Consider the following 27,991-nt stretch of genomic DNA (forward strand, 5'->3'; position numbering starts at 1 on the left):
TTTGAATATGAGTTTTGAGCTTGTATAATGTTGTTTGTGCCACTTGCTGTGATTATAAAAACTGCATTCTCTGGAATGAGAGATGGGATTATCCTGCATTCATAGTCCATTTGTCAGAGTCCTGGGTCTCTCCTGATTTTCTGCTCACACTGGAGGTGAAGTTTAAAAAAGCTGATGTGGAAACTTTGACGCAATCATTTGCCACCTACATCTTTACTTACTGCAAAATCAAAAATACTTCAAAGCCATCTACGTAAAAAAAAAAAAAAACTTTCTCTGCATCACTGATCCAATTCAATGTTCAAATCATATACTTGATTCACACTGGAATTATTCAAAGGCTCTCTCAACTCAATGTAAAAGAAGAATGAATAATTTGGATGCTGGAATTCCAAAAATATGAAACAAGTTAGAAAAGACAGAGAATGCACAGTGAAGCTCAGTAGACCAAATCCTTACTGTATGGATGCGTTTCGGCAACATTCCTTCGTCAGTGTATGCGTACATTTCCTAAGCAATGACATATGAAAATGAAATACATAGACCACGTAACAGGTTTTGACATCATTGGTTCAGCAGCTGAGAGAAATACTGAAATAACTACCACAAAGATAGTCCAAATAATACAAAGGTCATGAGCACAAAAATGCCATTGCATGTAGCAATCTTCACATAGGTGCTGCTTTTCAAATGGGTTTTCATATCTCAGTGCACCAAACTTAAGGGACCACCTGGTACAGACAGATATTTATAAACAATATTCACATGGCTGATTTCTGCAGCAACAAGACAAAAAATAGCCCTGGTTGAGAATAGCTATTGCACTATTAGAGACTGACTAGCAGCGAGGTGTGTAATTGTATTGGCCCTATAGCCCTATTCAGCTATAATTTTTACATTATTAAATCTTGCTTATTTAGTCTAGCTGTGAATTCTTATGCAATATTGTATCTCATGGGATGTGAGAACCAAACTGCTATCGGATGGTTTACTTCACAATTTTTTGGCTTTCAGGGCATAGCTGTGTAATAAGTAAACAACAAAACATTTTTATATAACAATGCACTCCTATTCATTCTTCAGAAAAAAAATAGTGATACTGACAGCACTTAACGGTACAACGGAATCCCACTGAAAGATTGGATTGTTTATAACAGAGCAGGAAAACACCACATTGAGTCAGTCAGTTTCTGATGGACTTCTTGTAATGTGAACTCCACCATACAGTGAGCCATAGCTTGGAACTCCATGATACTATATGTTTGTTGGACACACAACACAGAACCCACAGTGGTTCCTTCACTCGAGTGCTCCAGTAGAGATATATCTAGCAGGTGAAAACAGCTCTCATATGAGGTGAGTGTGGAAGGACTTGGAGGCTGGGAAGGTTCAACACATACAACAGCGCATACCCCCCCCCCCCCCCACACCCCACACCCCCCCACACACACACACTAGCCGAAACCCCTTGTTACAAGCGGGGTCGTTGCGAATCGGAGCCTGACCTCTAACCTGGGAACACAGGGTGCAAGGCCGGGGGGGAGGAGACACACCCGGGGGGGGATGCCAGTCTGTCACAAGGCACCCCAAGCAGGACTCGAACCCCAGACCCACCAGAGAGCAGAACCCTCAAACAATCCTCAAAATCCAAACCTGTAGAAAACTGCTCAAAGCACAATGAGATGATTCTCTGCCCTTTCCACCATTGTGATCCTGAGTGTGATGGTCCTTAATAGTAAGGTAGACCTGCACTCTCGCACCCTGTACAATGAGTCCACACACTGCAGCTACCTTTAAAGCATTAGGGTATAGTATCATGTCTGAGTTTAAAAGAAAACAGTTTATGTCAGCAGGTGTTTCTCTTTCACCTTTATATACACCATAAGAAAACAACAGAACACAGCACATGGTAGAACATAGAAACAAACAAGTGCTCATCAGCAGGTATAACAAGAGGATGCACAGAACATAGAATGTAATACTGAATGAGGAATTAGCACAGCAAGGGGAAAAAAAACAGGGAAACTGCTACTTGGGCAATGACTGCTTGCCTCAGCTCCTTAAGCAACTTTTGTCACCACTTTTAATTTTTTTTTTTGCATCTGACACTAGCACTGCACCTCTGTGTTATCTGAAGAATTACAGCACGATGTGTGCCAAACATGCAGCAACATTTAGTTCAAATTCATTGTTTCCAGAAGCAGAAGTGTCTTCCGTTGGTTGAGTTTACGCCAGAGCAACTGCAGGAACTTACGCAGCCAGGTTTGGTGATATGAGTGAGCACTGCAAAGAAGAGTATAAGTCTCCTAACACACAACACACAAAGTAATGTGCACTCTGAAGACCTATATTATCATAATTAGACGAACAGGTCAGGACACTTTGAAGAAAATGTTACTAATAATATAACAAGACTGTATTTCAGAATCTGAACCATTACCATTAATCTTGCTTTATTTTTTTTTTTTTTTTTTTTTTTACAATATACATGTTTCATGATAGACGTTAAAGTGCATAATTTCCAGATCTTAAAAAAACAAGACAGTACAGTGTGCGTACAAATGTGGCTTTACATTCATTTCCCATTGACAGGACTGCTGTGCTCTTGAATGTGTGCCTCTTAGCCAAATACAAATTTCAATAGGTCCCTTGTAAAAAAGCTGATGTAGTGAGGACCCACACACACAGACACACCATGCAGGATTCTGTCTGCAAAGTTCAGGCATCGACATAAACAGGTTAAAAACAAATATCAAGTGACATAAACATGATTCACAGACCACAAACACCATCCTTATGAAGTTGGGCCCTTTGCAGCGTGAGAACAGTGCTTTGATGAACAGGGAAATTGTAAAAATAAAGAAAAAAAAAAAACCATGAAGCTTTTGTTCACAAGGGACAGCTGTAGGAAACTGGGAGAAAGAAATTTCAAAGGAAAGTGGGGTAAAAGAAAACATTTGCACAGTTCTTTCAATCATGCACATACTTTATAAATTATATTATTAAATAAGTATGGTAAAAACATTTAAATACATCTTTTCCACTTAGCCATTTTGCTGGATGGCCCATTCTGGACACAAATCTATTCATCTGGAGTTTTAAAAACTAATATACATCTTAACCACATCAATAAGCAGAAACCCCGTACACAAATGGATTGTAATCTCATATATAAATCTCTATGTCATACACAAATGGGGAAGTTTCAGAGCTGCATTAGACAACTATTACGTCAGTTCTGCCATGAGTGATGTTTTGTTGCTGCCTTCATAAGTAACTATAGCACATATTTCAGGATGACTGAGATGCTTGATAAAAATAGGTGTAAAAATTCTAAAAGCGGTACATTAAATATTATGACATTGTGACAATACACACTTCCATGTTAGAGAATTGTATGAAATTCCCAAGTCAGAGAGTTTGTGTTAATGGCTACAATTTACTGGCACCATAGGGTAAATGCAGGCCTATGGGAAACCTCCCTACACTCTAATGTTCTTCTTTGGCCAGTTATAGATTTTTTCCCATCACTGTTACCCAAGTATAACAACTTACTTTAGCCTTAAAGAAAATGCAGAAATGCAGAAAATATTCAGGAGCCTGTTTTGGAGATTGTGAGAGACATCCAGAGCCACTTTAAAATCCTTTCCCATAGTAAATCTCAGTGCCTTGTTTGTGTGGAAAAGGCCTCTGCTGATTAAGGTGGTAAGAAAGTAAGGAAAGGAAACAGATCACACTGAATCCAGGAGCAAATTCATCCCACCTAGAGAGATGTCAAAGGTGTGCAGCTGCATTACCTCCCTTGCATCTCATTGAGAAACAGTCATACTCTTAGGCAGAAGCTTAAGATCTGTGCTCTTAAAATCTAGTCAACAATAGCATTATGTACATATACACAAATTCACTTGTTCCTTTAACAAAAAAAAAAAAACAGGAATATATACAACTTTATAATGCTTTGTACAATATGGCAGCGTGCTGTCAAAGCTCCCAGGTGTAGCACCAAAAGCATGGGTGGAGGCAGGTCTTACAGGGAGGCAGGCACTCAGTGGTCAAACAGCTGTCCCATCAGGAATAAGAGCGCTTAGACAACCTCCGCTTGTGTGCAGAAAGGCGAGACTTGTCCTTCTCCTAGTCTCCATTGTCATCTCTAGTGTCAGTTATTGGATGTTCTGTTTCCAGAGCAACTTCTGACAAGGTATCTGGCACAGAGGATGCTGACAGTGGACACAGAGGAATCCCTGTGCATAATTGGCTTGTGCACATGCAGGTCTGTGGGGCTGAGTGTTTCTTGGCTCTGTACTGGACACAATGTTGGTTCTGGGAGTCATGGTGGATTTAACAGAGGCAGGACAGGAAGGCAGCACTCAGAAGTCTGAGAGGAATCCCTGAGGGCACGAGCACCTGTTGAGGAGAAGACAGTGGCCTTCAGAGGGCCTCTGAGCCTGCTATGTGGATGCCGTTGCCCTCGCTGCTGTTGCCAGATGTCTGCTGGAGCACTTCCCCTGTGACAGCTACACGAATAACCCTGAGCCAGCGCTGCTTCAGTTCCTCGCTGTCCGCTGCAAAGCTGTGGACAGACTTGGACTGGGTCAGGCGGAAGCTGATGGGAGGGTCAGCAGATCGGGGTATCCCTTCGACAGTGTAGCCCAACAAGGGGATGCTGGACTGAGCCTTCACATCCTGGGAAGGAAAGCAAGAAAAATAAGCAAATACTGTACACTAGGTCCTTGTCTTATGAATGTTCAAATGACAAATTTTCAACATAATTTCTTCACTTAAAAAACAAGTAGGAATAAGTGATTAGATTAATCAATTCACTTCTACAGTGTTTACAGCTTTTATCTGGCGTTCCAAAGTGTTAGTGATCAATAATAAGATGACTTACACTGCACATGTTTATGGGATAAATCAGTGAACAATCAGCATTAAACAGGAATTCATGGAAGCAACATTTTTATTTTCAGTCATTTTACATTTACATTCAATACAATATATACAGTTACATTACACACACACACACACACACACACACACACACACACACACACACACACACACACACTTTCAGAACCGCTTGTCCCATACGGGGTCACGGGGAACCAGAGCCAACCCGGTAACACAGGGCATAAGGCCGGAGGGGGAGGGGACACACCCAGGACGGGACGCCAGTCCGTCGCAAGGCACCCCAAGCGGGACTCGAACCCCAGACCCACAGGAGAGCAGGACTGTGGTCCAACCCACTGCGCCACTGCACCCCCCTCTAGTTACATTACATTCATTTTCAATTTAGTTTTAATTTTAATTTAGTTCCAAGTTAATAAAAATATTACATTTCGACAATCTTGCTTTATGTGTTTGGATATATTTTCAGTTTCTTAGTGTACTATTTCTTTCTTGATGTTGCTGTATTACAGCATATTTTTTTTTTTTATTATGTCTATATTCAAGACTTTTACAGAGCTTACTAACAAAATAGATCAAAGTACATCTTTATTATTAATTTTATTGATTAGATAATAAAGCAACAATGTAGTCAGATGTTGACAAATGTTGAACATGTTCTTTCAAATTAATAAAAGATAATAAAATAAAAATTGACAGTGTTCTGTCCATGGTGTTTACTTCCTCATGTCCTATGTTTCCAGGATAGACTATGGAAAACACAGACCCTGCACAGTATCAGGATTTTATGAAAAGGGAATAAATAAAAAAAGGTCTTAGAAGTTTTTAATTCATAATAGTGTTATCAGAAGATTTTACAGAACCTGGCCTGTGAATAAATTAAGGGATGTCTGTCTTACTAAGCTGTTTTGTGATGTAGTGTTTGGATTACAAACAAATCAAACAGACTTCTGGTCCCAATTGTGTTCATGAGTTGAAGAGCCAGTGTGTATACTTTTATGCATGGTACATAAACATAACATGTGACATTACACACATACTTTCATTTATTTATATAAAAAGGGCATTTCATGCCTGAATTGTGTATTACTGAATAGGTATGTGCTGACCTGTGGAGCACCGTACAGGTAGAGCACCAGTGCCTCCGTCTGGGGAATGACACACCACATCTTTTGCCAGGGCTTGCCTTTCTCACTGTACTGCAGGAAGCCACAGATGATGCTGTTCCCCGAGAACTGAGCAGCTTCGATCTGTATGGTGGGGGAGAGCACTTGTCAGGACAGGAACCCAAGAACTTTGCACAATTACTAGGTAGGTAAGGATGCACCTCTCAGCATCCCTTAGTCCTGCTCATCCATCTCCCTCACCTCCAGGATGCCCTTCTTCTTGGCACGGTCCTCACTGTCCTGGGCACCAGACAAGGTGGAGTAGCAGTCCTTGCACACCTTGTTCATCTTGTTGCTGTCATACTCTAGAGGGGCTTTATAGTCAGAGCACTTCCAGCATACCACCTGAGGAAAGGCCCATAGAGTGTTTGGTAATTCACACTAATTTTCTTTATTCAAACACTGTCCTATCCATTGGTTTTAACCAAAGAAATCAAGCATTTTCAACTATCCAAAAGGAAAATTACAATGAACCTCAAAAAGCAGAGATTTTGAAAGATGGTCAATTTCCAAAATGCCAAATTTATATTGCTGATTCACCACATATGGCACTTGGCAAACATGTTGCTGATGCTGGTTAGTAAATCCCAGCTTTTGCACAGCAGGCCATGTGTTTAACTCCTGCCAGATATTAAACACCAAGACCCTGTGGTTGTCATAGGGTGGAGCAAACTGTGTGTCATATAATACACATACACACACTGTCTGAACTGCTCGTCCCATTCGGGGTCGCAGGGAGCCAGAGCCTAACCCGGCAACACAGGGCATAAGGGTGGAGGGGGAGGGGACACACCTAGAACAGGATGCCAGTCTGTTGCAAGGCACCCCAAGCAGGACTTGAACCTCAGACCCACCGGAGAGCAGGACTTGGTCCAACCCACTGCACCACCACACCCCCGTGTGTCATATAGGTAACTCACAAAGCCGCAGGCTCGACAGTGGTGTCGTCTCCTCGTCAGCGCATTGAACATCTCTTTGCACTTCATACACATGGTCACCTCATTGTCCCGGATCCAGCGAGGGGCGCGTTTGCCCAGTTCGGCTTTCTAAAAAGGCACATATAAAGATTCAGTTAACCAAGCTTCAAACTTTCAGAAGAATATGAAACAGTGACTATTACCACAGACTAGCAGATGGGCAAGAAAGAAGTGTTTTACTTTGCTTTAGTCAAGCTTTTAGAAGGTGGACTACAGAGAGCATTAGAAAGACTTGACACTGACCGACACTGCTTCCACCTCCTTGGAGGCCAACTTAAATGTTTCATTCTTCTGGTGAAAGATCTCAATTGTCTCTCGGAACGCCTGCAGGGAGCCGCATCAAAATAACTTTCTACATTATTTCAGCTTAAACCATTTTAACCAGTATAATGAAAGGACATACAGACCTTTAGCCAGTCCTCCTTGTCCTGTTCCGAGCTAAAATAATAAAGAAAAAAGATGAGAATACTAAGTAGTTTCTTTATTAGATTAATGGCATAACTGGGAGTTTGTTGGTTCCCTGAAAAATTGGGACAGTCTTCACCTTGCTTGGAGTTCTAGGGTTCTCTCCTTGCCTGACACTTGGAAGGTGTGCGGGTAGTCCTCGTTGGAGGTCTCCAAAACTTTCATGCCATCAATGCCGATTCGCGTGCGCACAGTGAACCTCTGGCCCATCAGGCTGAACTTTGGCACACAATACAGCAGCATGTTGTTGAACTGCAAGACACAAGGATGCAGATCAGAAACATTAACATACAGACATGGACACACACACATAAGCAATCTCACAGCTCATCATAACAATACCACAGCCCACACTTCACCAGCCCATAGCAGACAGCATCCCCCTATGGTCCTCACCAGGAAAAGGTACCTGTCCATGGCAGAGGTGTTGCGGGCAGCCAGTTTCAGAATGTGGCCCTCCTTGATGAACTCGTTGGAGGCGTTGACAATGTCCTCCTCCTCCCCCAACATGACATAGATCTCTAGTAGCTTCTTTAGGTTTTCCTATGACACGGAGATTATTGATGTAAAACCCATCCTCTACATTCACATTTGTCCAATTATGATACACTTTACTACAAAACAACAAACAATGATTATTAATCAGTATTTAGCTGACGCCTTTGTTCAAGACACTTTTCAGTGGTACTTACACTATGCTAAACTCTCAACAACCATAAACCCATTTATACAGACAAGCAACGTGACACACCCTTACTCAGAAATACACACTGTGTAACAAGTATTAACTGTCTGACACAAAGACAGACACTGAGTTTGTCCTGGAAGTGAAGGCAGCAATATGTGACTGAACAGCACTGAAGTCCCAGAATATGTACTGTTAAAGTACTATGGAAAAGTTTGTGTAGCTCTGGTCAAACTGTGTGCTGCATTAAATCTTTAACTGACTTTAACAACTTTATTAGAAGCTCTTCAAAAACTGAAATATGCCATACTTAAATCATTGTAAATAGGTTAACATGATATATTGCTTCAGGCAAAAGAACCAGATTAATAAATAAATATGAATATAACAAATTTCTGAATGTATTGATACTCAATAACAATTTAACAGGTTAAAAACATAAAAGTGTCAATGCAGCACATACACATAAGTTTGAGCGCCCTGCCAGCCTGTACTTTAAAATGCTTCCTGTGGTCACAGATTCCAAACGTTTCTTGTAGCTGCACCAAGAGTCTGTCTCTTCTTGCTTTAGCAGCTCTTTCCCAGTCTTACTTGTACAACTCTTCCAGTGCAGAAAAATTATTCTTGCATACATTGCATGTTTGAAATTGCTCCATAGATTTCCAGTAATATTCCAATCTGGTGACTGTGAAGGCCATTCCAAAACCATGACCTTCCAGCCTTGTATATGCTTCTTAGTTCATTTTGTTTTGGATCATTTACTTATTTTTCCTTAGAGACTCAGTGAAGCATGCAATTTGACCAGAGGTATGCAAAGCTATGCAACTTTAAATAAATGAAAGCTCATCAGTTGAGAGCGCACAAGATGTAAGCTGCAGTTTCTTGGACTCACTGATTTGCGGATGGCCGTGTTGGAGTGTGTAGCTGCCGTGGCAATGATCTCCAGAGACTCTGAGGAGAAAGAAGAAAAGTTTTTGAGAACATCGTCCTGCTTGGGAAGCAAAGTCTAAAACTTAGATGAAACCAGGAAAAGAGGCAGTGAAAGCATGAAGGAAATAAACCCCAGTCACGTAGAAAGGGAAATGGCCTGGCATGTTTTTCCACTGTGCTGGCATAAGAAGAGTAGTGGGCTGGAACAAGGACTGGTTTTGTGTGTGAGCATGCATTTGTTCTCTGTGTGACTAGGCATTTCTCTTTCTCTTTTACTCTCTCCCTTTTTCTCTCTCACTCTCAGCATCGGAGCGGTCCGAGGCATCCTGGGGCAGCTTCTTCAGGTAGTCCTTAAGCAGCATCTCATAGCGGGGCACCCTCTGCACAGGTTCCAGCATGTGGTGCTGCAGGGTGAGGCAGCCGCACACCTCCTGGCTCTGTGCAGTGACATAAAAAGGGTTGGAAATTTACCATATGGCTGTATTCCATGCTACAGCTCCATTCCAAAGACATGGCTCTCGAAAAGAGCTGATAAAAGATGTTTGATTTTTGTCACTAAAAATGGCCTATGTTTATTACATAAATAATGAGACAGATTCCAGAGAGCAGGGCACTCATAGACCAGTGAGCCACCAATGAGCAGAGGGAGGTCAGTGACTGCACCTCCAAGAGTCTATCTAAATGGAAGCACCTGAATGTCCTGGATGATGGCCTTGAACTGCGGCGACTTCTCCGTCCACAGCTTAAGTAGTTCCATGGCCTTGTCAAAGTTCTTCACGTACTCAGCATACATTTTCAGGAAGGGTGTCAGCTTCTGCAAGATGTCACCAATACGAGGGGTCGTGTTCCTGTTGGAGATGGGTCAAAACAGGATGTCAGGCTGACATTTCTTCTCAGTTGAATCATTCCAGCAACAGCAATGTGCAAAGCAGTTTCACAAAAATGTATAATTCAGACTTCAGACAAATAACACCAACTGCAGTGGTTAGAGCTGCTGCCTTTGGACCCACAGGAAGTGGGTTCAAATCTCATCTCCAGCTGTAGTACCTGTGAGCAAGGTGCTTATCTTAAATTGCTCCAGTAAAATTATCCTGCTGTATAAATGGGTAAATAACTGAAAGCTGCATTGGAGGAAAGTGTCAGCTAAATGTATATAAGCTATAAGAATACACACAGGGATATAAGTTATAGTTTCACTTTCTCCTCCTTTTCATAGAACAGGTGCCAAAACAGGTATATGATAAAACTCTGTGCTGGTTCATAACTACTACCATTAACAAAGAGAATAAACCAGTTCATTTAACACATATTCATTTAGCAGACAGTTTCCTCAAAAGCATATACTTTTTTTTTTTTTTTTTTACTTACAAAGTTAAATAATTATATGTTGTAACTGTAAACGTGTGTAAACTTGTATTCGTCATACCTCCAGCATAGAGTGAATGTAATTTTTTGCTGGTGTATGACACAGGAGATGGACAAAGAACGTAAACTACAGTTGTGTTATTCATCTCTCAGGATGTGGCAAAACATGTGTAAATGTCTGTTACAGTGGACAATGTTCAAAATAATAAAAATTAAAATTTAAGTAATTTTTTTATTATTAATCATTAAAACATTTAACTTATTTTTAACTTAATTATACATCATAATTTCAGAAATTTATAACTAAATGTCATTTCCCATTCTGTTGAATACAGTAATAATACAATATCACAAAATCTTCCATGAGAAGTGTCCATCAAAGCCTGGATACTATACAAACCATGTAAAAAGCAATGGTAACAGGTACTACTACTGCTAAAATTAAATGAAAGTGTTGCAGGTGTCATTAGTGGGGATGACACCCAGTCTAGGTCCATAGCTCACCACTGGCTCATGCGCTTCTCCAGGTCTGGAAGCAGGAACTGGCTGTGGAAGGTGTGGATGGAGGAGATATTGGAGAAGATGTTCTTCACCACTTCCACTGGGAATGTGCCTTTTCCAGCTTCTTCCATCAGCTTTGCACAAAACACCTATCCCCCATAAACATTCACTTGTGTAAACTAATATTACATGAATACAAACACCAAAAACACACACTCAGATGCACAATGAGACATGAAGCATTCATACAAACATTTCTGATGTAGACTCTGATATTGAGTGGAGCAGATTAAGGTGTTCAGGTATAAACTGCAGCAACTGAGGCTTTTGCTGAAACACCTTCACCCTGTTTTTACTGCCAACAAACTGACCTGATCCAGCAGGTAGAGCCGTGTAACGTAAGCCTTCTCCGTCTGCAGGAGCTCATTGGCAATCTTGTACAGCTTTTGCTCATTGGTCTCCTTGAAAAGGTAAGACAGGAGTGTTTAGCACAACCCACCTGCAGGGGGACAGATGGCTCTCAGTCACTCTGAAAGCTCACAGTGGCTGAAATTATGTTGGCAAAATGGACCTTTATTATTGATTATTTCAGTCTGGACTTGGATTACTGCATCAGAGTTCTTTACTGATGCAGACGTGTTTAAGCACAAAACTATGCTTCTGATCATAGTACAGATGTGTTTCATATCTGTGATATGTGCATCTCTGATTCACTGCTATAATAATAATAATAATAATTATTATTATTATTTTCCCACGGCTAAGCTGCTGCAGAAAAAAGTTCAATATAGTGTCTGAAGTCTCCAACAACAAACAGATAGTGCTTCACTTCCTACTGAAGGGGCAGTGAGGAAGCACAGACATGAACGCTCCATTTCACACTTTAAAAACTGCTTTTTAAAGACTGCTAATAATAACTGCTTTTACATACATCAGTGGCAGTTCACGAGTCCTCAATCACAATGTGCTCACAGTTATTCCCTTACTCTTCAGATTAATAGCTTTATTAATTCTGTATTGACAGTACCTTGGCAGGGACTAAACATACAATGTGAGCGATGCTTGTTCAAAAGGCTAACTTGTTCATCAGAAAGTGCTGTTTGATGAAAGCAAAAATACAGAACCGTATCCTATCAAACTCTCATTTCACAGTGACAAACGGCCATGTCACCAAAAGAATGAGCACTAGTGAATATGTTCAGAGGGACATCCGATAAGAGTCCAGTCTAGGTTACTCGAGGTGATTCCCAGACACTTAGATATTGTGTTCTATGTCTCACCTCCGATAAAGGCAGCAGTTCCAATCAGTTATCACACCTTACTGAGCAAACAGCTGTTCACTCAGGAGATGGACGAATCAGGTGACTGAAACACAACCCTTGTGAAAACTGCTATTTTCCTACACTGAAGTCTTGCAAGTTCACACTGGTCAGACGTGGTGTGAAATACTACCTCAAATGAAGATTAAACCAGATGCAATCATCTGACCTTCCACCAGAGCAATAACACCAAAAAAGTGACTTCAATTTATACGGGGGAATTTTCACTGAATCAGCTATCGTGAGCACCAAGGCTTAGTAATTCAGAACACGACAGGACGGTACCACTGGGAATATATGAGTTTTTCAGGCAATAGATCCGTGTCTTTAACCAATTTGCTAACTTCTGGCAATTGAGACTCGAAAAGCTCTTGCGCTATGGTCAGTTACATCTTTGAGATTACCATACCTTTAACTCTGTTTTCCTCTCCTCCTCTTTCTTGGGCTCATTCTGAGGGTCTCCCTGAAGGTGGTGTGTCTCTACAGCGTCCTCTTTAGACAGCCTCCGCTCAGTCCTGGCTCTTGAACTGGGTTCTGTGTTTATATCCCCATTGACCAGCTTGTCCGTGCCAATGTTTGGGTCCTCCGTCCCTTCAAGGGGGGACGTCCTCTCGCAACCATCCATCTGAACTAATGCCCCATTGGAGGTCTGCCTGTCAGCATCCTGACGGGTGGCTGGACTGATGCCAGAACCCTGTCGGGTGCCCTGCTGCTTCTGGATGTTCCTGCGAGCTGGGCTGCCGGTGAGCGTTTTGGACTTCTGAGGGGATCCGTCCTTCTTCAGCTCGACAAGGCTGTGGGGGGAGAGAGAGAAGAGGAGTAAGTTAAAGCCCAACAGGCAGAGCACACAATGCTGGTGGGATTGTTCAGCTGGAAAAACAGCACCAAGCACTCATTGAAAATTTATGCTCTCACAGATTGAGACGACCAGCTTCCTCTATTGTCAGTGAGTGTACTTCTAACAGGAAATGTGCCTGTGTGTGCGTGTGTGTGCGCGTGTGTGTGTGTATGTGCTCACAGGGGAAAGAAAAAGTGAGGAAAATTGAGGAAGAGAAGGCCAGTGGAAGGAGCTGAGATAAGGAGAGGAGACAGGGAGGAAGAGCAACACCACAAGGAGTCTGCAGAGACCTCTCACTGGCCTATTTATAAAAGAGGACAAACACACAGTGGGCACACAGCCTGAACTCTCCCCTCCCCACCTCCATAGGCTGATGTAGGAACAAGCACACTGGAGTTTGGCTAAACAGCTCCTGCAATGACCTGTGGGTCTTGTACCAGTACTACGGCCTGATTACAGAGATTCTTGACCTTTAAGACATAAACTTAGCAGAAACAGGAAGAGCACAACAACAGAATTAATCAGAGCATGCATACTGCCTATGAATGATTTGCCATTCTTAACTGATGTTCTACTTTCACGTTCTGCTGCGTTATAATATTCATAATTATGACTGCAATCAGTGATCAGAGCACATAACATGAGAGGTGTGCAGGTCCATGGTAACACACAATGATTTTCAGTGAGCCAACGACACTATTTTTATATGTTGATGAAGAGACTGAATCAGCAGTGATATGTTAGAGCCTTGGTTAGGGTGTTATTGGGGATTGTGTCAAAAGGCTTTTTTGAGGCTATCCACAAGGCCCCCCGAGAGACAGCTGAGACACTCTTGGTGTCTGGAGCACGGATGGTACTCTTATTGCTGCCATTCAAATAAGGAACAGCAGGGGTTTCCTTCACGGGCTGTTTCACCACTGAACAGAAAGCCAGAGAGCTGCTCACTATCCTCTCTCACCGCCATAAAGACGACCAGCACTGTTAGTGTCACTACTGTCTCTCAGTAAGCAGAACTGAGAAACCAGGTGAAGCATCCAGGAATAAGAGAAGGTCAGACCTACTGGACAATATGGAACTTAACAATCAAACACTCATTCATCAAGAAATAATGATGTTGAACTGTTGTTCAACTGATGTTGAAATTGAACTGTTTATAGAAATGGAACATTTTCCCCATTTATGAATAATTTGCTAAACTGAATCCAATCCAGAGGCTATGTATGAAAATGATCTATTGGTTGATTGGCAGCAAACACGGCTGAAGGGTTACAGATAAGGAAGTCATTCCCTGCGGGTTGTTATTCACCCTCAATAAGAGGAAACTGAATCCCTTCTCTGTACAATACAACTCAACTAATGGTCATCACGTGATTATGGACTCCACTCCACACAAAAAAATATGTAATTTTCTTATACAAATTTCTTTTCAGAACTCTGGATATATGAAACACAACATAACCATTTTTTTGCTTGATCTGAAATGTGACTTGAGAGAAAGAAATGTGATTGAATTGCATCAATCGATTATATAGCAAACCTCCAAAAAAAAATTCTTCCTCCTTCTCTTTACACTCAGTTTTATTTGTGATGTATTACAGTTTGTCTTCTGCTGTGCAGTTTGATGAAACAGATTATAGCGCATGCATTACATAATGCATCCCTAAAACAAAATTTCCTCGGGTCACTGTCACAAATCCATCAAGAGGTATTTGGTGTCATAATAACAAGTTTTAATAAGCACTTAGTAGGTGCAATGAAACAGTCAGTAATTACAGCAGTTGCTAATCTTATTGCAAATCAAGCTAGGTCAAATCAGACCAGACTAAAAAATAAAGAACACTTGCTCTTTGAAGGGCTGGAGGTTGATAAGTTGCTGGCTAAGTATGGGAGAGGGTTTTTTTTTAAATTATTATTATTATTATTATTATTATTATTATAATTATACAAGGAATGGGTTGTTTCTGGCCTGGATACCTGCTCTCTTCAAATTGGCTGATGAGGTTCGACACCTTGGACTGCTTCTCCCGGGCCCTGGGTGCTGCCGCCACCACCCGGCCTGCAGCCTCCTCCATCCTGGCTCTTGGGGCTTCCACCAGGCCCCGGGGTGAACTGCGCTCCTTCACGGGGTTCTGCAGATGTGGAGGCTTTGGAGGCACTGCAGAGGAGGAGGAGGACAGCAGGACAGCAAGAGCAAGAAAGGGAAAGAGAAAGTGAGTGAGGCATCTTTGGCTTTAGCTGTACTGGAGTAGCTGAGCTAAAAATAGCCCAACCTACACAGCACTATTATCTACATGCAGACACAAAGTGTGACTGCAGTTGAGAACCCAAGTGTATAACTGTAAAGCTTTCAGTGAACGTCTCATAAGAGACTTTCTATAATTTAAGAAGATGTTCGGTTTTATTATGGAGAAAAAACAGCAGGATGTTTAACTCACTGTGGACAAAGCTGCCTGTGTCAACAATGACCATATGGTGGCAGCAAAGCTGCTCCTTCCTTAGTTTTCAGAGGGAAGCGTTCCTGTCACACACCTACACACACCCCTTGGCAGGCGATGGCGGATGAAGTACTAACCTCGGGGTTTGTGAGGCAGAGGGGGCCTGTAGCCTGAGCCTTTCCCATTTACAGCACCGCGCCTCTCGCTGGTCCTAGTCGTCCGAGGGGCCTGCTCAGCAGGGGGGGCACTGGAGGAGGTGCTAGGAGCTGAAACATGGTGGGGAATATCTGTGATATTGAATCTGGCAGCAGTTCCAGTAGTCAATACCGTTTTTCATATCTTCTTAATAGCTCCATGCAGTGCAGTCTCGTACTTTGCGTTTAGTACTCGGACAAACTGACTACTGCGGTATCAGACCACGAGCGATCTTTCCTTTGTCATTCATTTCACTGCACTGCTTCAAGAGGAACAGAGCAGTTATTCCGAAGAGTGGAGGGGAGACAAAACACAACTGTGTTTCTGCATCATCGACTTGGCACTTTGGTATATGAATCTGCACTAAAATATACACTCAGGCACTCCTGTTCACAACTGGAGTAACAGGTCGTCGGCGCATACTTGTGTATAACCCTACAATTTAGCAGGATGACACTCTGTCATTGGTGTAACTTTTTGTCGGGTATGGGGGGGGGAATAAAAAGAATAACAGCATTAAAATTAGAATGAGCATCCACACAGTAGAATTCATATAGATACTTGTATAAACACTGGGGGAGACCACGAGGCTTGCTTGGACATTATTATGCCTTTGACATTTGGACAATCTGCAGGTTTGGCTTCAGAATTATGATTTTGCGATCACTTCTCATGAGCCACTCTCATTTACCACAGTGCAGAATGTTGGAAACAAAGCTTATTGTTTTTGAGCCTATTTCGCGCTGTTCGCTGTCTGTAGCCTGAGACAGAATGGCGAGCCGTCAGCTGCGCATGGTTTGTGCACGTTTAGGTCCAACACGCAAACACACACACATGCACACACACACACGCGCACACACACACACACACACACACACACACACACACACACACACACACACACACACACACACACACACGAACACCCTGCTACACCACACGAGGAAAAAAATTCAGTACAGGGACAGATCTGAACCTGGCCCAGGACCAGTTGGTGGCTTATTCTGACAGAACCCAGGTGGTAGGAGAATTTGGAGACCCTTATATCAGCAGGAAAACCCCACCTGAGCAGGAGACCGGCTTTAATTCATACAGAGCTGTACCTGTTGCCATGGTAACAGTCCATCTACCTAAGCCCAAAGTGCTTGGTGTTTCAGCATCCGAGAGGAATACAGCTGGAGGCGTGTTTGATTTAGAATTACAAACATTTTATGGTTGGCTTAGGATAAAAAAATTGGTAAAAAAATTTCACAAATGTATTTCTTGATGACTTCACGACTCTGTCACAGAAATCACTTATGACATTTGTTTTGTTCCGCGAAACCAGAGACGTGGAAAATCTTTCACAGGCAAACACAGCTGATGCAAGGCATATTTACTTCAATCTTATGATTCTTCCAGAAGTCAACAAAAGCAAAGCTGCAACCGCAGTTAAACTCCATCCCAGTTCTGTGTAATAAATAATCACACAGCAAATCCAGCTGAAGCTTTGAGTTTCTGCTCTACAGAGAAAACATACAAATCTGAGTGGGGAAAAAATGCTCAGTGAAACCACCACAATGGCTGACAAAAAAAAGAATAGCACCTTCACTCACAATAAAAACAAGTTTTTCTTGGGTCAAGAATGAAAGCCTACAAAGATCTGCTAATGCTAAAGACATCCAAAGTGGAAAATTAACACCCCCAGACCCCCTTACAATGGTGTTTGCATGAAAAATTCTCAGCGGAAGATACAGCAGAACTCCTGTCAGCTGTAACAGGAAAAGCGGATGGAGGGTGTACGGCTTTTTGCTGCATACCCTGGTAAGAATAAACTTCCACTGGACATTAAAGCAAGCCAGAGACAAGGAAACCAGTGGTGGTTTTGGTGGCAAATGTCAACACATAAATACATACGTGTACAGGTGTCTTCTGGTGCCAGAATGACAAGCGTCCAAACAATGCAGAGGAATGTGTGCAAGCGTGTGTGTACGCACGTGTGGGTGTGCAGATCCGTCCGTGGTTGCGGCTGTAGACAAGCAGAAAGGTGCCAACCAGCAACAAAATAAGCACAAAGCGGCTACAAAACCAGCCAAATAGAACATACATTTTCTCACTCACACCATCCTGCTGGGCTTAAAATAACCCAGGTAACTAAGGCTCCGGGCAAAGCGCTGCACTTCAACGTGTTTCCCGAATGATCAGACGTGTGAGTCATCAGTCACTCCTGGCTCTCCTCATACTGCTCAATCTCAGTGGGAAAATAACGCAAATGCAAAAAAAAAAAAAAACCAACCAACCCTGTGGCTACAAAAACACAGAACATAATGTTGGGTAGAACATCGGTGCAGACACACACAAACACACACGAAGAACTCTCCACAACTTCATCACATTGTTTACGGAATTCCTTGAGTTTTCTGGACTAATCTCATTTGTTTTAATGCCATCAGATGGAAGCGCTGAGGCAGGACGCCAAGAGGCTCCTCTCCCGTTTCCTTATCGACTCCGTTTGGCACTCGCAGTCCCTGAGCTCTGTCAGCTGTAGCACGTAAAAAACAGCCTTCTCCTCAGCATGCTGTTCTTTACAACAAACAATAAAAACACGCAGAAAGGTCAAGACTCTGCACGAGGCTCCAGTTCCATGATATTTTCAAAACCTCCCGACACATAAAACACAGGCCAACATTAAAAAGGCCACAGCATCCAGATGTGTACTTTTCATATCACAACTCAAGTAACACTCCTGTAATATGTGTGCCTTGTGAAAAGAATGCAAGAAATGTCACCTCTTGTTCGAGCCAGGTTCACACAGGTAGGGTATCCACAAACAGACCGTTTCCACGGTCTGTTCTCCATACAAGCACCCAACACCCTGGTGCCTGCACCTGGGCCGCTGCGTGGCTGATCCATGGAGGGGACCCAGCAAACTGCCCGTTCCGGCCGAGACGAGCGAAAGCTGTCAGTGTGCGCTCGCTGTCCACAGCTCCCGTTAGGACTGTCGACCTTCCGCAAACGAAGAGGTGTTCTCACAGAGCCGAGGCATCAACAACAACAGCCCTGACTCTCGAGAACACACCCACAGCACTACCCCCAGGCCGAAACCACAGTGACAAACTCTTTAGGAAGTGAAGAAACATCTGAGGTATTTTCTTGTGGTACAAGTGTCAGTCTTGTCACTACAAAGCATAACACGGTATATTGTACCTCAACTTGTCCAACCTGCGAGAACTCATCCACACATGCTTACTTGCCAAGTGTGGGGCTGCATCAGAGCTCTGCGCCTTACTCATTTTACTGAGTACATATTTTCACTGCAGAAGGCCCACAGTCTCCTTCTGTAAGCCTACAGAAGTAACACACTGGGAAACATCCTGACTGCTCCATGACCTGGTCCACGATGACATCAAGTTACATCGTTTGGACAGGTTTCCCCCAGGCGATGTATGATGACAGGAGGTCCTCATGTTCGTAGTCACCCATCTGCCCTCTCAATTCATTCTGTGCATCGCCTTCACACCAGTACCTCTTTTTTACTTATGTGTGATAAGATGAAGATTTTGTGTGAATCCTGTCCATATCGGCTTAAAAAAATGGATGGAGGTACATGTTCAAGTGAAGCAGATTTTGGGAGGAATCAAATATTCTTGTAAAACAATCAATGTGTACATCAGCTGGACTTTGCCATTTAGGCATCTGAGTTGTAGGTGGCTTTGGAAAAAATATCTGCTGAAAGAATGAATGCAACTGTAACCTAAAGTAAAACAGCTGTATCAGAATCTGTTCTGTCAGCGAAGGCAGCTTTGTGACGAGCATATGAGCACTCAAATGCTCAGCTTCACTGCTGTGCACTTTCCGCTGAGATCCAAACACTGTGTCCCGACACGAAACACACAGCAAGGCACCTCTGCCCTTTTAGTGTCTGTCCAGATGTCCTTATGGTTATGTCAGAATATCTCAGCTGCTATTGGCCACTGTATGCATGATGTGTCCTCCGCTTTCAGTCAAAATCCAGCACTGTACCTGTGCAGCCCTCTCACAACAGGGTGCTAAATCAGCACAGGCGGTCCTCAAGTTACGACACATGCAACTTATGACAACACAGACTTAAGACTGCTGTCCCATTAACTTTATTATATTACTTCTAAGTCCTGAAATTTGGTCATAAGAATGACCATTGTTTCCACTGTACAATAATATTGTCTGGCTGCACTACCACAAGGTACTAAACTTTTGATTGTTTGGGTCTCAGTCAGTGTTTGGACATCTAGCAGTGACTGAATTCTGTTTACAAACGTGACATTTGGGATGCCCTTCAGATTGCTTTGTATTTGAAATGACAGGGAAACAAAAAACTGAGCTCATTACTCACAAATGAATACTGTAAAGTATGAAGTAGAGTATTCATAATTACCTGCACTGTATTTCATTATATATTTACTGCACTGTGTGTATAAATATGTATGTATGTATGTATGTATGTATGTATGTGTATATATATATATATAATTACTATTATTATATTAGTGGGGGTGCGGTGGTGCAGCGGGTTTGGACTGTGCCTGTCCTCTGGTGGGTCTGGGGTTTGAGTCCCGCTTGGGGTGCCTTGTGACGGACTGGTGTCCCGTCCTGGGTGTGTCCCCTCCCCCTCCAGCCTTACGCCCCGTGTTGCCGGGTTAGGCTCCGGCTCACCGCGACCACGCTTGGGACAGGCGGTTTCAGACTATGTGTGTGTGTTATTATATTCAAGTATTATGTTAACACAAGTCACATGAAATTACTGAAAAAATATAACAAAGCCCTATTACACACCAGAGAATTCATGCATGTTAATAATTTATATATACGCATATACAAATATAACAGGATTTTTTTTTTTTTACTAATTATGAAATTCACTTACAATGGGGGGTTCACTGGAAAGGAGGACCACCTACAGTTCTGCTTTTGTACAGTGGGTAAATCAGCTCAAATTCTGGAATAAATGACACTGTAGTTCCGAACCTACATAAAAATTAATTATTCCTGTCCTTTCGAGTAGCATTCATTCTCCCACACACACACATATACACACAAACACAGGACTGTGTTCCGCCCTTCCACCAACATCTGAAATGAAGGCCACACAAATGTGTCACCCACAAGCACAGAGCTTTTTGAGCAGGCTTAAAAATAACCAGTGGCTGTGGTTAGTACCTTTCAGCTTAAAGGAACATAAGAGCGATTTATTGGAGGGCTTGTTAGACACCACCTAAACATGTCAGTGTAGTGTAGTCCCCAGCATCCTTCCTGTGTAACATGCTTCAAATGCAAACCTTTTCAGTTCGGCGACCTTTTATGTTACAGAAGGGTTACCTTACCTTTAGCGTGAGCGATCTTCAGCCCTACACAGACTTCTTCATCAGCCTTCTTTGCTGAGAGGCAATTCTTCTCTGTAAAGAATAAGACACATCAACACCTTGGTGACCACAGTTACATGACACAAACACTACAGATACATCAACACTAATTCATTACAAGTGATCAACAGCCTGAAGACAGAAATAGTTTTTCTGCAATTGACAAAAAGTAAGAGTGCAGTATTGTGGGATAGGAGAGAACTCTGAAGATGTCACAGCAACTTCAGAGTCCAGGGCAATATAAATTAAGCTGAACTGCCAAAATTTTTTAAAAATAGTATTTTTTTTTTAGCTTCCACAATAACACATTTAGTCAATGTTTTCTTCAAAGTGGCATATAAACTTGGGTGTATACACTGAGCTACTTACAGTGATTTATCCATTTTTGATGTACCCATAACAAATAATGACCATGATCAAGAGTCATACAGCACAAGCAGGGACTCAAACTCCAGACCTTCGATAGGGAGGCAACAGCTCTATCCATGATGCTACCTGCTGCCCCAGCTAATTACACTGTATATGCATTTTAAAATCATGGTATCTGCTACCCATCACACCAAGGACCTCTAGCAAAACTTCATGTTAAGGATCTCTAACAAAACTTCATGTTACATTTAGCTGAGGAAAGTATATTGTTGAACTCAGATAAAATTAGCAATGTGAGCTAAGCACAATGTTTTTACAGCAAAGACAACTGTCAGCCTATATATTTGTTTTCAGAGCAATTTCATAAGCACAGAAAAGAATAAAAGAATTTTGGGATATCTTCAAAGAACTGCATGTGAACATCACCAGGGGAAGCAGAAGAATTCACTCAAATTATCACCCATATTTTTTCCAGTTCCTAAGCACACTGGGTCGCACTAGGTGGTGCCCCAAGTTGAGTGCGGTGAAGCTCATGCAGGTGAACAGTGTGATAGGGCTGCAAGTTGAACATGCATTATTTATAAAAATGCCCCAAAGGATGGGGGGTGCGGTGGCGCAGTGGGTTGGACCAGGTCCTGCTCTCCAGTGGGTCTGGGGTTCGAGTGCCGCTTGGGGTGCCTTGCGACAGACTGGCGTCCCATCCTGGGTGTGTCCCCTCCCCCTCCGGCCTTATGCCCTGTGTTACCGGGTAGGCTCCGGTTCCCCACAACCCCGTATGGGACAAGCGTTTCTGACTGTGTGTGTGTGTGTGTGTGTGTGTGTGTGTCAAAGGATTGTAGACTGGTAACAATCACTGATGTGAGAAGTTACTGGACACAGATGCAGTCCTTCATGATCAATGAGGTTGCCAGAGGTGCCAGGTCAACTTCAACCAGACTCAGGGACTGCACTAGCGACCCTAGAATAACCACCCAGGTGTGCATTCCCACAGAAATAATTTGTTGTTTTGCTGATGCTTCTGTGGGGGGGAAAAAAATCAAATTGTACCTATTTATGCAGTTAGTTAACATAGTAATTACATAGCAATTGTATAGTAAGCAGTTTAAACATCTATTATGTCCCCTTCACACTTCATGTCCACGTCCATATCCTTAACTACTGTAATACCTATGGTCATCTGCTGCTGGTCCATGTATAGGAGGAACATGTAAGACCACAAAAGGAACCGATCATCACGACGGCGTCAATGTGGTCACCATGTCTTATGAAGAAAGAGGAAGGACCGATCATGCTGATGAGATGTTCAGTTCCACTAACCCAAAGTATGAAGACGCGCATGAACATACTGTTTGTCAAGGGTCAGTTTCTAAGAAACATCTGCCCTCCATTCTAAGAAGGTATGACTCTAAGGGTAAGGTTTATAGAGCACAACTGTGGGTCTAATGCATCAAGATACACCACTTTGGTTTGTGTTCTGCACAATTAGATAGTTTGTCATGGTATATTCAACTAGGAGTGATGAGTTGAAATCATCTGAAGTTACACTAAAATCAAAGGCGTCAAGGTCACACTAACATTGATGTATTCTTGTTATATGACAATGTGCATCACCAGCATCCTCTGGATGTGAAAGAATGATCATATGTGGCTTCCTGAGTCTTGGCCAACCACAGTTCACACCTGCATCCTTTCAGTCAGTGTATCCTCACCACAGTGCTTTCCTACACAATGTGCCACGGAGACAGGCTCTGGTCTCTCGGGACGTCATGGTTCGTCTCTCAAGAGTTCTTCAGTCTCCCTGTTACCTGTTTATCTCTAGTTCCATCAACAACTCAGTACAGCATGCTGGACCACAACAAAGCAGAAATGCTAAAACAGCTGAAATAATATTGCAAGTTTGATAGGAGACATCACTTGAGAGGATTAGAGAGGATTAACCTCTTGTTGTCTCCTAACAACCACTGCCTTTGCTAGAACATCGCAGACATCTGTGCTGTAAACAAATGCTTTAGCTGTGACCTTGAGTAAGAGCTACCCTATTCATTTTTACAAATCCTCCAATCTGAAAAACAGAAATATATTTTCGGAGCAGAAACAACAAAGACAATGTTCTAACAAAACCTAAAACCTGTTGTGTACAACTTTATGGTAACACAAACTTGCTTCAATGTACGTCAACGAACCAACAGCTGGATTAGATTACACACACACACGCACAAATACACACATAACACACTCAAAACTATAGCCTGAACTGTGTGAAAAAGCAGGAAACAAGAGGAAAAATCCCCCTAGTTCTGCCTCCAAGGAATACCTGGTGTTCTCCGCGCCAGCAAACACATGGTGGAACGGCATAAATCATGCTGATCCCTGACCAAAGAAAACAACTCACCTGAAGCAACAACTTTCCATACTGGTTTAAGCCTCCCATAAGAGTCTGTGGTCCAGCGGCTCTGCATGATGGAGCGACGAGTTTAACAGCGGCGAGAAAACAGGAGAAACACTAGCGAATGATGAGCTCCCAGTGCGGTTCCTCCTTCCCTGCATGCCTCTGTTTATACCCCGCCTCCCGTGAAAGACCGGTTCCTAGGGCTGCCTCACTGCAATACCGCTAATTTCACCCAACAGGTAAACAGAACAAAGGCCTTAAAGCTCCACAACCCCAGCTGGACTGCACTGCCAAACTTATATAAACAGAGGTTAATAATTCACCACACAACACAGCGAATGGAGGGGGATGTTCCCTTCAGCTCCCTTCACTGACCTCTGCGAACACAATAATACAACTGCATGTGTCACGTGCATGACAAAAGCGAGTGTGTGCCAGAGTAGTATGGACAGTTATTACTGTACTTATTATTATCATGTTACCATTGAGTAGTCTCATAGACTGTTTAGAGTATCATCCATTTAGTGATTTTTCTTAAATAAGAGCAAGGTGTTTTATAATGTTTTATGAAAATGAGAAAGATTACAGGTGGTCCCCAATTTACGATGGTTCGACTTACGATTTTCTCCACCTTACGATGGTGATCTGGCAATAGACATTCTGTACTTTAAATTTTGAATTTTGACTTTTTCCTGGGCAAATGATATGCAGTGCGATACTCTCTTGCAATGCTGGACGGCAGCAGCGATCCACATCTCCCAGTCTGCCACATGGTTGCTATACAGATACCCCCCCTGTATCTACGCTGTATTTTGTGCATCCATAATGTCAGAGAAACATCCATCTGTGTCTCCTGCTACTGGTGGGGAGAAGAGGAGGGCAATTACTCTTGAGTAGTAGCTCAAGATAATTGCCCAGCATGAAGGCATCAAGCCCGTAATGGCCATTGCACATATGCTAGGCTAGGATGTTCTGTAGGTTAGGTGTATTAAATGCATTTTCGACTTACGATATTTTCGATTTACGATGGGTTTCGGGGAACATAACTCCATCGTAAATCGGGGACCACCTGTATATGAAATTAAAATATACTGCAATTTTCTGCAGTAATGAAATAATATATTACAGAGAAATATTTGTTTCTTTGCCCTATGCCTGTGTTCAAGCACTTTGTGTCACTGTGTGAGAAGAGCACTCTATAAAAATAAACTGAATTAAACTGAATTGAAAATAGGAAATAGGACAGACTCTACACCAAACAATGGAACTTCGTTTTCATTTCAACGTAATTGTGTATGCCTGCGCTTGCCACATGGAACCAAGGATGCCGGGGAGGCTGGACCCAAGTGCAGAATCGGTCGTCATGAACCAAGGGGTCAGCAGGTTCTTGTTGTCGGGGACAGGCGAAGAATCGGTCCATCGGCAGTCAGAGTGAAAGCGAGGATCCATGGATGTGGTCAGGGGATGATGCGAAGGGTCGAAAGCCGGAGAATGGATACAGGAAGCAAGGGACGAGGAAGAGCAGGACATAGCACAGACGGGATGGTTGTCTCAGCAAGATTCAGGAGCGGAGGAGGGTCTTTTAAGGGTGTGTGTACGGATTGGTGTCCGGTGCTTGATCTGTGTCAGGTGCTGTCGATGGCGCTGCGGGCGTGGACGTGACAGTGCTAAGGTAAACTTGGATTAAAAAAAAAAAAAAAACAAATTAACATTTCTACAATGAAACTGACAATTTTCTGTCCTTCTTGCAGACTTTGTAAAGATAGTAAAAATATCCCAGTCGACAATAACCCTTCGGATTTGAAAAAAGGAGGTTAAATAATGCATTGCGTATGCAAAAACTTACTGTCAAAGAATGACAGAGCTGGACTTCCTGCCTACCTGCCAAAGCAGTGCAGACATTATTCATTTGTGTTGAAAGTAGAAGTGACACTTCCCAGCTGAGGGCTCCTCCAGGCGGCCGCAGGCACAAGGCAGAAAGCCCCAGATCTGGGCCCTGTAACTGGCAGCAACACACGCGTAGTGTGCTGAAGTCTGGGAACCAGAGTGCTGACAGGACACAAGTGTTGTGAAGTCAATAAATAAACAGATAAAAGGGCACGACAGCCGGTGCGAGAAAGGAGCCCATTGAGCGTGCTCTGAAAGGGCCCTTTTGAGCGCGAGCAGTGCGCTGCCATCTCAGAGTCAGAGCTGGAGTGTGGGCGCTCGCAGGCTCCGGAGACCCGCACTATGGCCTATAAGCGGGCCCCTGAGGTAGCAGGCGAGTCACAGAGGCATTCTGGGTACATTTATGGAGGGGCACGAACACAATGCCAGACAGAAACAGGTCTCATCAGAATTTCTCATCAGCAGCAAAAGTCGCTTAATTGTCTCTGCTGTGTTCTCAGCACGTACTGCTAAACACAGAACGAGAAGACACAGCTATAAAAATAGCCAGAGGAAATATTTCTGAAGACAACAACTAGCTACTGTAATGTTATTTAAAGAAAAGGCGAAACAAAGCAGGCGAGAGGCGAGCGAAGTACTCTCGGACATGAAGCGGTGAATGTACTGAGGACTAGAATAAGGCTGTCTAAATATAAATCAAAGCGTGCATTTTTAAAATCTGTTTCAAATGGCGGAAGTGCGGGAGACGACACAGATCTCATTCACAAAACAGAACAGGCACTGAAGCTACAGCCAACAGTGAAGAACAGAAGATTGTAACATTGAGCCAGGTCCAGTGAGCATTACAGAGATAAACGTGGTTGTTGATCGCAGGCGTCCCAGCAGGTGTGAACTCAAGAGGAAGTTTGCCGCGTCCTTGCTGAGGGAGGCGGGTGTGGGAGAAACCTGCTTTTCAGGTGGCATTTTGAAGAATCCTGGCGCATAGCCATATGTGAATCCGGTCCTAACAGCGGGACTGACGTGTCACCGGAAGGGGGCGGGGGCGGGTGAAATGCCGATGACAAGTGATCAGCACCGCAAAGCACATACGACACATTCCACAATGTGACAGAAATAAGACAGAAGGAACATCAAGAATTACAGTAATGCCCGTTTCCCAGAATGGAGCAGGTCCGTCCTCACATTGTAATGCCAAGATTAACCGAGTCACTCGGCACACCACACCAAAATTCTTCTATGACATCATGGCCCTGGAGGAGCAGGAGATGAATGGGGGGCAGGTCACCCAGTTTGGTAGCACCCTGATGCCCTCTACCTGACGGCAGAGGGCCTCCCTCCTCCAGAGCTTTGATTACTACTGGAACACAGTGAAGGTAAACAACACCAATCCTGCCCTCTGGTGCAAATAAACACAAACACAATCTAACTCAATGAGGACATTCAGGAAGACCACAAAACACCACTTTACTCAGGTCTAAATTCAAGAAAAAACACTCTAGGTTTTAAAAAAAAGTTACATGGGTTACGGTGACGCAGTGGGTTTGACCGGGTCCTGCTCTCTGGCAGGTCTGGGATTTGAGTCCCGCTTGGAGTGCCCTGTGATGGACTGGCGTCCCGTCTTGGGTGTATCCCCTCCCGGTCCAGCCTTGCACCCTGTGTTGCCAGGTTAGGCTCCGGTTCATCGCGACCCTGCCTGGGACAAGTGGTTTCAGACAGTCTGTGTGTGACAGACAAACTGCAGTGTGAGCTGACGGGGAAAAACTGACAGTCACCATCATCCCTGCAGGAGAGTATGTGTGCAGATCAATCCCGCTGGGTTTATGGCTACACCACTTATACTACCTTTTGCTTTTTTACCTTTTAGATCAAAACACAGAGCTAGTTGCAGGGACTTTGGATCTAAATCATGATTAATGATAGCTGGATTTTTTTTCTTGTTAAAAAAAAAAAAAAAAAAAAAAAAAAAAATAGATACCCTGTGATGATGTCCACAGAGTATCCTGCTCAGATTTGAGTCCTGTGTTTCCAGGATAGGCTCCAGACAACCATGACCCTGACATGGACAAGAGGTTAAGGAAAGTGAGTGAGTGAGCGACTTAAATATATCTACTCTTACCCGATCAAGTCTTCACCTTTTCTGTTGTACCCTTGGGCAAGTTATGGAGCTTGAACACTTTCTGTAAAATA

At 43.1% G+C, this 27,991-nt stretch overlaps 1 protein-coding gene across 4 annotated transcripts in view; it reads right to left on the bottom strand.

Annotated features, from left to right (window-relative positions):
• Positions 1–2,486: 2,486 nt before the first annotated feature.
• Positions 2,487–27,991, bottom strand: part of LOC108921009 (FYVE, RhoGEF and PH domain-containing protein 4-like) — a 41,433-nt gene continuing 15,928 nt past the window's right edge. For 2 of the 4 annotated variants that reach the window (XM_018730198.2, XM_018730202.2), the window contains exons 2-18: positions 21,121–21,192; positions 15,724–15,852; positions 15,126–15,306; positions 12,723–13,107; positions 11,366–11,455; positions 10,998–11,143; positions 9,820–9,976; positions 9,427–9,565; positions 9,091–9,149; positions 7,910–8,056; positions 7,593–7,765; positions 7,456–7,486; positions 7,292–7,372; positions 6,992–7,117; positions 6,273–6,416; positions 6,015–6,155; positions 2,487–4,683 (exon numbers count right to left, since the gene is read on the bottom strand). In XM_018730198.2, the coding sequence (XP_018585714.1) occupies positions 4,429–4,683; positions 6,015–6,155; positions 6,273–6,416; positions 6,992–7,117; positions 7,292–7,372; positions 7,456–7,486; positions 7,593–7,765; positions 7,910–8,056; positions 9,091–9,149; positions 9,427–9,565; positions 9,820–9,976; positions 10,998–11,143; positions 11,366–11,455; positions 12,723–13,107; positions 15,126–15,306; positions 15,724–15,852; positions 21,121–21,192 (2,456 nt within the window). In that variant the 3' untranslated portion in view covers positions 2,487–4,428. Of the gene's footprint in view, positions 4,684–6,014; positions 6,156–6,272; positions 6,417–6,991; positions 7,118–7,291; positions 7,373–7,455; positions 7,487–7,592; positions 7,766–7,909; positions 8,057–9,090; positions 9,150–9,426; positions 9,566–9,819; positions 9,977–10,997; positions 11,144–11,365; positions 11,456–12,722; positions 13,108–15,125; positions 15,307–15,723; positions 15,853–18,549; positions 18,809–21,120; positions 21,193–23,920; positions 24,093–27,991 lie in introns of those variants that run through there. The other 2 variants (XM_018730199.2, XM_018730201.2) reach the window with 2 other exon arrangements.

This window comes from Scleropages formosus, chromosome 21, assembly GCF_900964775.1.
Source record: "Scleropages formosus chromosome 21, fSclFor1.1, whole genome shotgun sequence".
Classification (NCBI taxonomy): Eukaryota; Metazoa; Chordata; class Actinopteri; order Osteoglossiformes; family Osteoglossidae; genus Scleropages; species Scleropages formosus.